Here is a 15,582-nt window from a genome sequence, read left to right as displayed (position 1 = left end):
TCTGAGCAAAGTATCACAAGAATGGAGGAAAAAGTATCCAATGTACACAACCTTATTATGAAACTAATTTATACCTTTTATATGAAAGCTGTAACCAAATAGCCTAAGAATATGGGGAGGGGGGAGGGAAAAACAACATTTTTGTTTTTCCAAAACAAAAAATGAGGAGGAAGGAATCTTCCCCAACACATTCTATGAAGCAAACATCACCTTGATACCCAAACCAGGAAAAGTTCCAACTAAAGAGGAGAATTATAGACCAATGATTATGACTAATGCATATAGATTCTAAAGAAGGGAGGGGGGAATGGGTGGAGGGAGGGGGATTGGAGGGATCACTTCTGAGGTTTATCTTACAGGGGTACAAGTGAATCTTTATAAGAGTAGAATGTGAACGTTTTAAAACAATAACTGAGAAAATGACATGAAGGCTGCATTGACCAGTTTGATGGAAGTATTTTGGACTGCATGTGAAAACCCCACACTGTACCTCAGAAGTGCATTAATGTACATAGTTACCATTCAATTAAAAAAAAACATTTATGCACCCAATTTAAATGCTCCCAGGTTTATGAATCAGACCTTGAGAAGTCTGAGCAATACAATACCCTATAACACCTTAATAGTCTAGGACTTCAACACCCCTCTTTCAGTACTGGACAGATCCTCTAAACAGAAACTAAACAAGGATACAAAGGACTTAAACGTGACCCTAGAGCTAGTGAGATTAATAGACATAGAGAATACAGCGTCTCAAAGCAAAAGAATATACTTTTTTCTTGTCAGCTCATGGCACATACTCCAAAATAGATCACATCCTAGGATACAAATCAAACCTCAACAAAATTAAAGGAGTAGAGATTATACAGTGTCTCTTCTCTGACTACAAGGCTATAATTGTGAAGCCAACTCCAACATTCCCACATGAAGTCTTAAAAACTAAACAACCTTATGCTGAATGATAGTTGGGTTCAGGAATAGATAAAAGAGGAATTTGCTACTTTCCTCAAACATAACAACATTGAAGACACAAGTTACCAAAACCTCTGGGATACAGCAAAAGCAGTCCTGAGAGAAAAAATTATCAAACAGAAAGTTTCAAAATCATCAAAACAGAAAGTGAGTGTATGAACACGCTCACAAACCATCTTATGGAACTGGACAAAGAAGAACAATCTAACCCTAAACTCACCAGAAGAAAAGAAATAAACAAAATTAAATCAGAGATTGATGAAATGGAAAACAAAAAAAAAATCGTTCAGAAAAATAACAAAACAAAAAGTTGGTTTTTTGAAAAAGTAAATAAAAGAGACAAACCTTTGGCCAGACTAACTAGAAACTGAAAAGTAAAATCTCTAGTAACTTCAATCAGGAATGATAAAGGGGAAATAACAACAGATGCCACAGAGATACAAGAGATCATCTTTGAATACTACAAGAAACACTATGCCCAGAAATTTGATAATGCAGAGGAAATGGAAATACCTGGAATCACATTTTCTTCTTAATCAAGAAGAAATAGATCTCCTGAAGAGACGAATTTCAAGCACTGAGACCAAAGAAACATAAAAAATCTCCCAACAAAAAATACCCTGGTGCAGATGGCTTCACACAAGAATGCTATCATACCTTCAAAGAAGAGCTTATTCCCATACTGCAGAAATTATTCCAAAACAAAAAATGAGGAGGAAGGAATCTTCCCCAACACATTCTATGAGGCAAACATCACCTTGATACCCAAACCAGGAAAAGTTCCAACTAAAGAGCAGAATTATAGACCAATGATTATGACTAATGAATATAGATGCTAAAATTCTCAGTAAAAGCCTAGCCAATAGACTACAGGTTATCATTTAAAAAGTCATACATCAGGTGGTGCCTGTGGTTCAGTGGGTAGGGCGCCAGCCCCATATATCAAGGGTGGCAGGTTCAAACCTGGCCCTAGCCAAACTGCAACAAAAAAATAGTCAGGTGTACTGGTGGATGCCTGTAATCCCAGCTACTTAGGAGCTGAGGCAAAAGAATCACTTAAGCCCAAAGCTGGAGGTTGCTGTGAGCTGTGACAGCACAGCACTCTACCGAAAGCAATAAAGTAAGACTCCATCTCAAAAAAAAAAAAAAAGTCATACATTATTATCAAGTACATTTCATCCCAGGGATGCAAGGCTGGCTTAACATATGCAAGTCCATAAACATTATTCACGGTATCAACCAAAGCAAAAACAAAGACCATATGATCCTCTCAATAAATGCAAATAAAGCATTCCATAAAATCCAGCATCCTTTTCTAATTAGAACACTGAAGAGTATAGGTATACGTCGAACATTTCTTAAACTAATTGAAGCTATCTGACAAACCCACAGCTAATATTTTACTGAATGGAGTAAAACTGAAAACTTTTCCTCTTAAAACCAGAACCAGACAAGGTTGTCGTCTGGAAGTTCTAGACAATACAATTAGGCAAGACAAGGAAATAAAGGGCATCTAAATGGGAGAAGAGGAGGTCAAACTCTCCCTCTTTGTTGATGATATGATCTTATAGAGAACCCCCAAAGACTCAACCACAAGACTCCTGGAAGTGATCAAAAAAATCATGATGTCTCAGGATATAAAATCAATGTCCACAAATCAGTAGCCTTTGTCTATGCCAATAACAGCCAAGATGAGAAACTAATCAAGGGCATATTTCCCTTCTCAGTAGCTTCAAAGAAAATGAAGTACCTAGGAATATACTTCACAAAAGAACCAAGGACCTCTATAAAGAAAACTACGAAGCCCTAAGAAAAGAAATAGCAAAAGATGTGAAAAATTGGAAGAACATACCATGCTCATGGCTGGGAATAATCAACACTGTTCAAATGTCTATACTTCCCAAAGCAATCTACAGATTCAATGCCATCCCTATTAAAATACCAACATCATACTTTCAAGGCTTGGAAAAAATAATTCTTCATTTTGTATGGAACCAGAAAAAAAAACATGTAGCCAAGGCAATTATTAGTAATAAAAACAAAGCTGGGGGCATCAGCCTACCAGATTTTAGGCTGTACTACAAGGCCATAGTGATCAAAACAGCATGGCATTGGCAGGAAAATAGAGACATAGACATCTGAAACCAAATAGAAAAACAGGAGATGAAACTAACATCTTCAAGCCACCTAATCTTTGATAAACAAACAAAAACATACACTAGGAGAAAGAATCCCTACTCAATAAATGGTTCTGGGAGAACTGGATATCCACATGGAAAAGACTGAAACTGGACCCAAACCTTTCCCCACTCACAAAAATTGATTCAAGATGGATAAAGGACTTAAATTTAAGGCATGAAACAATAAAAGTCCTCAAATAAAGTATAGGAAAAACACTGGAAGATATTGGCCTGGGGAAAGACTTAATGAAGAAGACTGCCCTGGCAATTGCAACAACAACAAAAATAAACAAATGGGACTTAATGAACTGAAAAGCTTCTGTACAGCTAAGGAGACAACAACCAAAGCAAATAGACAACCTACACAATGGGAAAGGATATTTGCATATTTTGAATCAGACAAAAGCTTGATAACTAGGATCTATAGAGAACTCAAATTAATACACATGAAAAAAGCCGACAATCCCATATATCAATGGGCAAGAGATATGAATAGAACCTTCTCTAAAGAAGACAGACAAATGGCAAACAAACATATGAAAAAGTGATCATCATCCCTAATTATTAGAGAAATGCAAATCAAAACCACTCTGAGATATCATCTAACCCAGCGAGAAGGGCCCACATCACAAAATCTCAAAACTGCAGATGCTGCTGTGGATGTGGAAAGAAGGGTACACTTTTACCCTGCTGGTGGGACTACAAACTAATACAACCTTTTTGGAAGGAAATATGGAAAGCCCTCGAAGAACTCAAGCTAGATCTCCCATTTGATCCTGCAATCCCATTACTGGCTATCTACCCAGAAGGAAAAAAATTATTTTACCATAAGGACACTTGCACTAGACTCTTTATTGCAGCTCAATTTACAATTGCCAAAATGTGGAAACAGCCTAAATGCCCACCAACCCAGGAACGGATTAACAAGCTGTAGTATGTATATACCATGGAATACTATTCAGCCATTAAAAAGATGGAAACTTTATATCCTTTGTATTAACCTGGATGGAAGTGGAACACATTATTCTTAGTAAAGCATCACAAGAATGGAGAAGCATGAATCCTATGTATTCAATTTTGATATGAGGACAGTTAATGACAAGGGGAGAGGTAAGCAGAGAGAGGAAGAAGGAAGGAGGAGTGGGGAAGGGCTTAGCAGAGAGAGGGAAGAAGGGGTGGGGTCTTGGTGTGTGCCACACCTTTTGGGGGCAAGACACGATTGTAAGAGGGACTTGACCTAACAAATGCAATCAGTGGGGAAAAAAAATAGGTATCTGAAAAAAAAAAAGACTGAAACTGGACCTGCACCTTTCTCCACTCACAAAAATTGATTCAAGATGGATAAAAGACCTCAATCTAATACACAAAACATTAAAAATCCTCAAAGAAAGTGTGGGGAAAACATTTACAGCTATCAGCCCAGGGAAAGAATTTATGAAGAAGACATCTATGGCAATTGCAAAAACAACAAAAATAAACAACTGGGACTTAATTAAACTGAAAAGCTTAAACCAAAGCAAATAGACAACCTAAGCAATAGGAAAAGATATTTGCATATTCTAAAGCAGACAGAAGCTTAACTAAGATCTTCAGAGACTCAAACTAATCAACATAAAAAGAGCTAACAATCCCTTAGATCACTGGTCAAGAGAGATTAATAGAACCTTCTCTAAGAAGACAGACAAATGGCTAACAAACATGAAAAAATGTTCATTATCTCTAATTATCAGAGAAATGCAAATCAAAACCACCCTAAGATATCACCTAACCCCAGTGAAAATGGCCCACATCACAAAGTCTCAAAGCAGCAGATGCTGGTATGAATGTGGAGAGACAGGAGCACTTTTACACTGCTGGTAAGACTGTAAACTAATACAACCTTTTTGGAAGGAAGTATAGAGAACCCTCAAAGAACTTAAACTAGACCTCCCATTTGATCCTGCAATCCCATTACTGATCTACCCAGAAGAAAAAAATCCTTTTACCATAAGGACACTTGCACTAGACTGTTTATCACAGCTCAATTTACAATCACCAAAACATGGAAACAGCCTAAATGTCCACAAACCCAAGTACGGATTAACAACAAGCTGTGGTTTATGTATACCATGGAATACTATTCAACCACTAAAAAAGATGGAGACTTTACATCTTTTGTATTAACCTGAATGGAAGTGGAACACATTTTTCTTAGTAAAACATCACAAGAATGGCGAAGCAAGAATCCTATGTACTCACTCCTGATATGAGGAAAATTAGTGACCTATTACACGGTGGGGTTGGGGTAAGGGGAAAGGAGGAAAGGGGAAGAAGTGAGGGGGTGAGGAGTCATGGCCTGTGGCACATTTTTAGGGGTGGGACACAATTATAAGAGGGACTTTACCTAAAAAATGCAATCAATGTAACCTGGTTCTTTGTACCCTCAATGAATCCTCAACAATAAAAAAAAAATGGTAATAATAATAGCAGATTTACCCTGAACATTCCAGACCAGGTATTACCTCTCTCCTTTCAAGTCCTGTATTGTTTATGTTGATGATTTGATATTTAGTTTTATATTGTCTTGTATTTTTTTTTTTTTGAGACAGTCTTGCTCTGTCACCCTGGCTAGAGTGCCATGGTGTCATAGTTCACAACAACCTCAAACTCTTGGGCTCAAGTGATCCTCTTGCCTTAACCTCCTGAGTAGCTATTGTCTTGTATTGTTAATTAATTTTTTAATGTATCTATGTCTTCTTTTCCCATAGAAATTTTAAATTCCTTCAGAACAGAGATTAAGGTGTTTACTTCTTTCTGTCCTATACAATGCCTTGAACCAACAGTACTATGCATATAGTAGTGATTCAGTAAAACATTTGTGAATGAATTGATGATGATGAAATTCAAACTGTTAGTATCAGAATTCAAGAATAAAATCAGCTGTATAGAACCACATAAGAATGAAATGAGACTGTCACCTGAAACCATTCTTTCCATTTACAATGTTATTTCTACACCCATTAGAGTTTCCTGTTTTAGCCAACTTTTATGGTGTGTTTCATTTCAGTTTATTTCCCCTCTTCAGCACCTCCCTTCCACTGACCCCTGCCCCACCCCCAAATTCTTACACATTTGGTTTATTTTAAATCTCCCATGATTCCATAACTGGCATCCTGTGTTGGCTTCACTGGCCATTCCAACCGTGCCCTCACCTTCTTTCATCTACCAAACCATACTCCTCTTTCCTGCCAAGTCCATACCCTCCACCTATCTATCTGTGTACTCTTTTAAGTATAATTTTATAACCATACCTAATAATATTTCCCACAAAAAGAAATACAAATGGCCACTAAACTTATGAAAGGGTACTCAACACTCTAATACTCAGAGAAAGGCAAATTAGAACAAGACCATTCTTTCTTCCTATGATTAAAAAGAATAATAATAACCAGTGCTAGTCAAGGTGTGAGAAAATGAGAACTCTCATGCATGGTTGGTTGAAATGTAAATTGGCACAATGTTTCTGGATGGATAATCAGGATTTTCATGAATTAACCTTGTTTAGACTTGAATTTCTAAGTTGAAATTCTATTTTCATTTATTTTTTTTTTACTTCATGCTTTGTGCCTGGCACCTTTAACTGGTTTTAACTACCTCCCTAAGGCAAAACATAAGGCTTGGGAAATTTAAACATACCTGTTACATACAAATACAGTTAATATTTTTTAAGGTCTCTGTTGGCCTCTAATGGAGACTGAAAACATAATGTAAATACAAGGACAATGTTTTTGTTTGAAGTAGAAAAGAGGGTAGAACCTGAGATTGCTAATAGTCTTTCCATTTTATAGACTAATTATCTGAACATAGTATGATTATTTTAATTCCGAGAGGAAAGGGGTAGAGGTGGGCAATGTATTTTCCTATATAAGTAGTGACTTCTGCAGGTTACTTTAAATCCCAGCTTTTTTCTTATGCTATTTAAATGGAAGGGAGATCTCCCTTCTAGAAAAGTTTTTTCTCCATCCATCTTCAGGCTTTAAAATTCTGTTGTAAGCCTACTATTAAGAGTCAAGGTTACAGTTTGTTTTCAGCTTTCTGTGTCTAAGCCAGAAAAATGTACTATAAGTTATGTAGTACACTTAGAACTTTGGGTGACCTGCATTTATAACCAGATCTACATTATAAAGAGACACTTTATAATTAGATTTTCACTTAATAATGCCTAATGTTTATATTGGTCATATTTTTCAAAATGATTATTACATTGTACTTCTTTGAAAAAGAAAAATTCCAAGAATTTAACTAGAAACACATACACAAAACAAAACAAACATAAAACTTCCAAGATGGTGCCAGTTTCCTTTATCCAATTCTATTGATAATGTGTCATTCTGAGTTCTCACTCTTCCCCAACTTTTAAAACAAGTTATCAAAGTGAACTGAGACATCCCATTGCTTTGAAAGGATTATAGTTTGCAGCTCGGTGCCTGTATAGCTCAGCGGCTAGGGTGCCAACCGTGTACACTGGAGCTGGCAGGTTCAAATCCAGCCAGGGCCTGCCAAACAGTAATGACAACTACAACCAAAAAATAGCTGGGCATTGAGGTGGGCACCTGTAGTCCCAGCTACTTGGGAGGCTGAGGCAAGAGAATCGCTTAAGCCCAGGAGCTTGAGGTTGCTGTGAGCTGTGACGCCATGGCACTCTACCCAGGGCGACAGCTTGAGACTCTGTCTCAAAAAAAAAAAAAAAAAGAAAGAAAGAAAAAGAAAAAAAAAGATTATTCTTTGCTATGCATTTGGAAAGAAGCCCCCCAGGTGGGGTGTGGTGGCTCATGCCTATAATTCTAGCACTCTGGGAGGCTAAGGCGGGTGAATTGCCAGAGCTCACAGGTTTGAGACCAGCCTAAGCCAGAGCAAGACCTCATCTAAAAATTGCTGGCCATTGTGGCAGGCACCTGTAGTCCCAGCTACTCAGGAGGGTGAAGCAAGAGAATCACTCCTAAGAGTGGAGGTTGCTGTGAGCTATGACGCTAGCACTCTACAGAGGATGACAAAGTAAGGCTCTGTCTCAAAAAAAAAAAAGAAAGAAAGAAAAGAAACCCCCCAAACTTCACTTGGGCCAAAATTCTACCTCATCTTGTAATTTCAGAGGTTGTAGACCAGAGATTGTATTACTTTTATTCCTCAGCTTGTTAGCTTTGTTATTGTTGCCATGTCATCTCCCTACCTTTCCACAACTGCTTTCCGGTCTGAAAACAGGGGTGCCATGTATGAAGTGATTCTTCTGACATTACTTTCTACTGGCAGGTGTAGAAGATGCCTTCAGTTTCACCTCCAAAGTTATGACTGTGTCTCTGCACAAATTCTCCCCAGGATTTTTCCCAGGCAAGTGATCTATGTGCTTAGTATTATATTTGCTGATTGAACACTGCAATTCTTCTAAATATTTCTTATATCTTATATTTGGATAGTTCCATGCTGTTAATACCTTATTGATGTTATTCTATGAAAAATTTTAACACAGGTCACTTCAGGTGACAATAACAAGAGGAATGACAGTAATACTGTTTTTTTTTTTTCTGCCAGATGATTTTTATGAACTGTCAATGGACAGATCATTTATGCTTACTGTACTATCAGATACTTCATGTAACTCCTAACATCCTGATAATTGCACTGATATGTTGATATTATGTTAGCCTAAGAAACATGAAAAGTCAAGCAGAGGAGTTAATTTCTTATTTTTTATTTGATACAGTAAGATAGAAACTAAGGTTTTTCAGTTTCCTTGTGGTTTACATGCTTCCCAAATATTGTTTACAGTAATTACTTCTATATACATAGTATTATTTTTCTTAATTTAATTCCCTTAGAAACCATCACTAATTCAGGATTGTTCTCCTATTTGAACTTTTTGGTCTTCTGAATTCCTATCAGAGAAGCCTTTAAGTTTTCTTGTTTCTCATATTCTTAATAACTGATCATGGTGTTCTTCTCTTTTACAGGAACAGGTGATGTGTCTGATGTTGGCCTAGGGAAGGGACGGTACTACAGTGTAAATGTGCCCATTCAAGATGGCATACAGGATGAGAAATATTACCACATCTGTGAAAGGTATAGGAATAATACTGAGCCAGTAACAAATGGATTGGATTTTTATAGGATGAAATGGCCCCCATATCACAGAATTCGTATTTAAGGAACAATGTGAAAATCACAGTATACCCACATAGATTTCATATACTGATCATTATGCTTATTTGATCAGGTAGCCATCCCCTGTTTATGAGAGCCAAGCAGTTAGACCATAGCCATGTTCCAGGTTTGATCTTACCTGCTATCTGGTATGATTAAGGCCATCCTAGATAGGAAAGCTTATAGGCTGTCCTGGGGAATCCCTTGTTTGGTACTTTCTTAGCTAAAGAAACCTGCATGCGTGTGATTTCATTAGCCTGGCAAGCTTCATTATGTAGGTTCTTGAGTTCTGTCCACTGTGTTAAAATTGGGGTCAGAAATGTTTCCTATCTATACTAAGCATTAAGATTGCAGGCACCTGCAGGCAGACAATTTGGTGCCAATGTGTAGACCACTGGGTTGGGAAAGCCCTACAGAATGGGGGGGCATTAAACTCATATTAATAAAAATTGAGATTGGTCATGCACAGATTCACTGCTGACAGTGGCAGCAGGGAAAGTAAGTAGTGAAAATTGAGGTAGTCTTGATCCCTCCAATTCTACTCAGATTTCTCCTAACCTCTGGTAGAAAACAGTGCCTTCCCAAAGGAGCCTGCCTGCCCTGACCATCATCACTGGTAGTTGTATAAACAAAGTGAAACTATTAAAAAATTTTTTAAAAATGTTTCAAAAATGCCTCTTAGCTCAAGAGATTTGGCAGCCAATTCATTCAGTCATTCAGCAGCACTGGCCTCCTTAATATTTTGATCATGTCCTGGGCTACCTCTGTATTAATACACCAGGCTGACAAAGCCCTTTTTTGAAGCCTGCCATTGATGGTTTAATTGTCTTTATTCATTCCCCTTAGGCCAGCAGTTCTCAACCTGTGGGTTGCGACCCCTTTGGACTGTATTAAAGGTTGGTGGCATTAGGAAGGTTAAGAACCACTGCCTTAGGCTCTCTTCTGTCCTTGAGATGCACAGATCAGAACTGCTTATGTAACTTTACCAGTGAAGATGTCCTGTGGTTCTGTGTAAAAGAAGAATTGTTTTGTTTTTCTTTTAATCCCCTTCCTGACAATACCCAACATTTTGTTGCCCTTTTCTTTTGCCATAGCAAGAAACAAGGTTGTTCTCTTCGGTGCACTGTCCACAGGGTTTCTGAGAGCTCTTCCTGGGTCTTAACTGAAAGGTCAGCACTCATCATCCTGCAAGTATAATTTGTAATATCTGGCCCTCCCTAAATGGATCACCTTACATGTATCCCTATCTAAACTCACCTGCCAATCATGAAACCTCCTGAGATTTCTCTTTATGTTCCATCAACTTGGCATTTCACTGCCTGGAAAAGCTGAGTATTATATAGAGACTTGAGGATTTCTCAGTGTTCACTCCCAAGGAAGTCTACTGTTTATCCTTCTTCAGTCAGAAAAATGTCTGTTTCTCTCCTGTATTTTCTTTTTTTCCCTATAAACCAGTTCCTACCACATGATTTTAGAGTATTTTAACTTCCATGATAATTCATGTTTAAAAATAGCCTTAGTATCAAACTTAATTAGAAGCATTTTAAAAGTAATTTAAGGCCCAGTATGGTGGCTTATCCCTGTAATCCCAGCACTTTGGGAGGCCAAGGTGGCAGAATCACTTCAGACCAGGAATTCAAGACCAACCTAAGCAACATAATCATTGATGATTTAATTCCCTGTTTCTACAAAAAAAAAAATAGAGAAAATTAGTTGGGCATGGTGTATGCCTGTAGTCCCAGCTACGGGGGAGGTTGAGGTGGGAGGATAATCGGAGCTCAGGAGTTGAAGGTTGCCATGAGCTATGACTACACCATTGCACTCGAGCCTGGTCAACACAGTGAGATCCTATCTCAAAAAAGAAAGAAAGAAAGAAAAGTAAGTTTAGCCCTAAGGAAAATATCCATAGAAGATTATACATGATTTCCTTCACAAAAACCATGTTGCCATCTGCACCCCAATAGATTGATGGCTTTTGTGTACTAGAGGCTAGCATTTATTAAAGATTCTTCCAGCTTGCCTACTAAAGAACCAGACACTCATCAGTTTATAGTTCCCAGGGCCCCTTTTGCCTATGGAGCCACACCAGCAATCCACATAGTGATCATCAAGAGTAACATATCCCAGGTATTCATTAGCGGTACAATGATTTTTTTTTTCCTTTGATCTCCTTAAGAAGTCAACTCTGGTCAGGGCATTACATGATGGCATCTCTGATCTGAGGATGCCAGAAAGGCTTCCTGGCCCAAACATCCCTCCCATCTGCTGGACTCCCCTTCCTTTTTCTTCCCTTTTCTTTCCTTTCCTTTTCTCCTTCCTTTCTTTCTCTTCTTTCTTTTCTTTTTCTCCTTCCTTCTTCTGTCCCTTATTCCTTATTTATTTCCTTTTTAAATAAGATAATTTTTTCTCCTGCTTTAGTCTTTGTTACTTTGCCACCTAGTGAGGGAGGAACTTAATGATTTCATCTTAAGGTTGGAATACTCTTATTTATCAAAGAATTGGCTTAGAGTTCTTTTTGTAATAGACTGGATATGAAGTCTTTATGTGAACATTTCCCAAAGCCAAAAGACCTTGGGTACTATTTTATGTAAATAACAATTTCACAGTTAGATCTCCTTAGGTCATTCAATACTAAAGGCAAGGGCCACTAATTCCCAAAAGCTTCCCATAATTTCTCTAGGAACTACTAGAGTTGGTATTCTAGAGTGGGTCCTAAAAAAGAACCCTATTTTGCATGTTGCCCCCTTCAAATGTAAGTTTATGACCCAATAATAGAGATGACAGGGGTATTTTGATTTACCTGAAAGCCTGCCAACCCGGCCCCCAGGCCATACACACATACGCCCACAGAGTTTGGTGGGAGAGGGGGCTATTCTGAAAAATACAATTTGCTAGTTCACACACTTTGTCAACTGGAAAAGGAAATATCACTCTGCCTATGTGTAACCTGTTTGCCTCTGAGTATATTTGAGTGCACTCTGAGATATCTTAGTGTTTATCACCTAAAATGCTGTGTTGATGACTTTGAAGGAATTTATAGTTAAGGACTATGAAAGAAAAGGACAGTAACAAATACTGCTTTGCTGATGGCTCTAGGGAGGGTTTGATATGTAGCAGAGCACCACTCTCAGACCTCAAATCTTGCAATATGATCCAACTACTTGCCTACTTTGAACTACCATGACATACACAGAGTTTTGTTTTGTTTTTTATTGTGACAGAGTCTCACTTTGTCACCCTCGGTAGAGTACATCACAGCTCACAGCAACCTCAAACTCTAGGCCTCAAGCGATTCTCTTGCCTCAGCTACCCTAGTACCTGGGACTACAGGTGCCCACCACAACGCCCGCTCTTTTGTTTTGTTTTGTCTTTTGTTTATCAGGCCTGGGCCGGGTTTGAACCCACCAACCCTGGAGCATGTGGTCAGCACCCTAACCACTGAGCTATGGGTACCCCTAACATGAAAAGTTTTAGTGAAGAAATTCAGAGTTGTGCTGATACTTCTTGCTTTGTATCCTACCTATGATTTTATAGCCCTAAAAATAAGAAAGTGTTCTTCCTAAATATCTGATTAATTATATATCTCATAGAAAAATTATATATATGGTGCTCATAATGTGTATGAAGTCAGCATAGTATATGCATCCTAAAAAGTTTTTGGGAAAAAAAATCACATTAAGAATAACGAACTGGCTCAGTGCCTGTAGCTCAGCAGCTAGGGCGCCAGCCACATACACCGGAGCTGGCAGGTTCGATTCCAGCCCAGGCCTGCCAAACAACAATGACAACTACAACAACAACAACAAAAAAAAATAGCAGGGCATGGTGGCAGGCGCCTGTAGTCCCAGCTACTTTGGAGGCTGAGGCAAGAGAATCACTGAAGCCAAAGAGTTAGAGGTTGCTGTGAGCTGTGACACCACAGCACTCTACCCAAGGCGACAGCTTGAGACTCTGTCTCAAAAAAAAAGAACGAACTGTTGGCTCGGTGCCCATAGCATAGTGGTTACAGTGCCAGCCACATACTGAGGCTGGTGGGTTCAAAACCAGCACAGGCCAGCTAAACACCAATGATAACTGCAACACAAAATAGCTAGGCATTGTGGCGGGCACCTGTAGTCCCAGCTCCTTGGAAGGCTGAGGCAAGAGAATCACTTAAGCCCAAGAGTTTGAGGTTGCTATGAGCTGTCATGCCACAGCACTCTACCAAGGACAACCTAGTATGACTCTGTCTCAATTAAAAAAAAAAGAATAACTAACTATTAAACTTTGTAAGATAATTAAGTACAAACATTGGGTCAATATTTCTCCAAAGGAAGACACATTGTTAAATAGACTTCTCAATGAATAGTACTCATGAAAAGATTCCATTAAACTGGAGTTCTCATTCAGTAGCAGTCTTTATGTGCAAAACTTTGCTAATTAGATCTATCAACCTGACCAAAGGAATAACCTTATTTTAATGAATCAGAGTTCATAATAGTAGTCATTAAAATAAGAAGCTACCTATATTTGGTCATTGGCTTATTTATCTTAGAGTGCTGTGGCTTATATTGTATAGTTCAAAATTGAAAGAAACTTTTCTCCCTACAAAGAACATTGAACAAAAAAAAATTCAGAGACCTCAGAAATTTTTTTAAAATTTAATATTTTTCCCTCCTTCCTTTTATGAAAGAAATATTACACTTTTCTATTTTAAATAATCCTTTTATAGTTCTTCAGCTACTTTACTGGAACATTAATTCTACTGTTACTGGGCTAACAAGAGTAGCCTACCCTGAAAAAACTTGTTCTCTAGGACAACAGCAGGGTCATTAGACGAATATAAGCTCATTTAAGCCTAAGTTTTTATTCCTGAGAAGAATCTTTTCATCCAGCTATACTGAGTTCCACTGATATCCAATAAGGAAGAGAAATAAAAAACACATCACTAATACTTGCTATAGTATCTTTGTAGTATATATTTATTGCACAAGAATTTTCTTTGGACTTTGACATCACCTCTGAAATATAAATCAGCAATATTTTAAGCATAGGATCGGTTCCCGTGGGTCTGGGAAAAAATTCACCTCTCCGAAGCCTGTGGAACACCTCAGAGGGTTTTAATTAACAAGAAGAAGGAGAGGAGGAGCTACCAACCTATATAGTTTATCATAGGCCTGGTGTTGTCCTTAGCATTTGGCACGCATTCCTATGTGTGTATTTTGAAATGTAACAAAACTGTATTATTCAATCAGCAAAAATGTATTGAGTGTCTACTGGATACTCTACCCTTTGACAGGCACTGTACTAGGCACTGATGATGGCAAACAAGACAGACAAAGCTCCTGCAACCTGCAAATTAACTTCAAGGAAGCACTTACCTATGCTAGGAAATGCACTAAATATTTACATTGCTTTGTTTGATCCTTGTAAACAATATGTAATCTATAATACTTATAAAAGAAGGTATTATTCCCATTTTACAAATTAGAAAATCAGAGAAAAGACATTTTAGAAAATTTTATCTCAGGAGATTGCAGAAAATCTCTAAAGGGAATAAATCACTTAACTATACACATAAACTACATGATTTATGATACACACAATCAATTATGTTTGTGAAAGTGCAACTTAGATTTTTTTCCAGAAAAAAAAAGAATCTCTTCATCCTGAGGATTTAATTTGTAATTTTATGCATGGAAAACAAAACTAAATATCACCAGAATTTACTTCTTAGGTTTTAAATTCCTAATTAAAGTTTAGAAACAGAGATTATCTAAATTCTCTTTACCTTTCATTTTCTTTTCTTTTAGTTAAATCATAGCTGTGTACATTAATTCAGTCATGGGGTACAATGTACTGGTTTTATATACAATTTGAAATATTTTCATCAGACTGGTTAACATAGCCTTCATCACATTTTCTTAGTTATTGTGTTAAGACATTTATATTCTACATTTTGTAAGTTTCACATGTACCCTTGTAAGATGCACCGTAGTTGTGTTCCCACCAATTACCCTCCCTCCACTCATCCTCCCCCCTCCCCTTCTCTCCCATTCCCCTTTCCCCATATTCATGGGCTATAATTGAATTATAGTTTTCATATGAAAGCTATAAATGAGTTTCATAGTAGGGCTGAGTACATTGGATACCTTTATTCCATTCTTGAAATACTTTGCTAAGAAGAATATGTTCCAGCTCCATCCATGTAAACATGAAGGAGGTAAAGTCTCCATCTTTCTTTAAAGCTACATAGTATTCCATGGTGTACATATAC

General features: G+C 37.7%; 1 protein-coding gene across 3 annotated transcripts in view; it reads left to right on the top strand.

Moving 5' to 3' along the window:
• Positions 1 to 15,582, top strand: part of HDAC8 (histone deacetylase 8) — a 315,525-nt gene that overhangs the window by 142,716 nt on the left and 157,227 nt on the right. For 2 of the 3 annotated variants that reach the window (XM_003803351.1, XM_023508952.1), the window contains exons 6-7: positions 8,439 to 8,516; positions 9,137 to 9,245. In XM_003803351.1, coding sequence (XP_003803399.1) covers positions 8,439 to 8,516; positions 9,137 to 9,245 — 187 coding nt within the window. Of the gene's footprint in view, positions 1 to 8,438; positions 8,517 to 9,136; positions 9,246 to 10,420; positions 10,496 to 15,582 lie in introns of all 3 variants that reach the window. The other variant, XM_023508951.1, reaches the window with a different exon arrangement.

This window comes from Otolemur garnettii, unplaced genomic scaffold (genome assembly GCF_000181295.1).
Source record: "Otolemur garnettii isolate 467f Iridium unplaced genomic scaffold, OtoGar3 scaffold00295, whole genome shotgun sequence".
NCBI classification, from domain to species: Eukaryota; Metazoa; Chordata; class Mammalia; order Primates; family Galagidae; genus Otolemur; species Otolemur garnettii.
The sequence above is the reverse complement of the archived record's forward strand: the minus strand, read 5'-3'. Positions and strand labels throughout refer to the sequence as shown.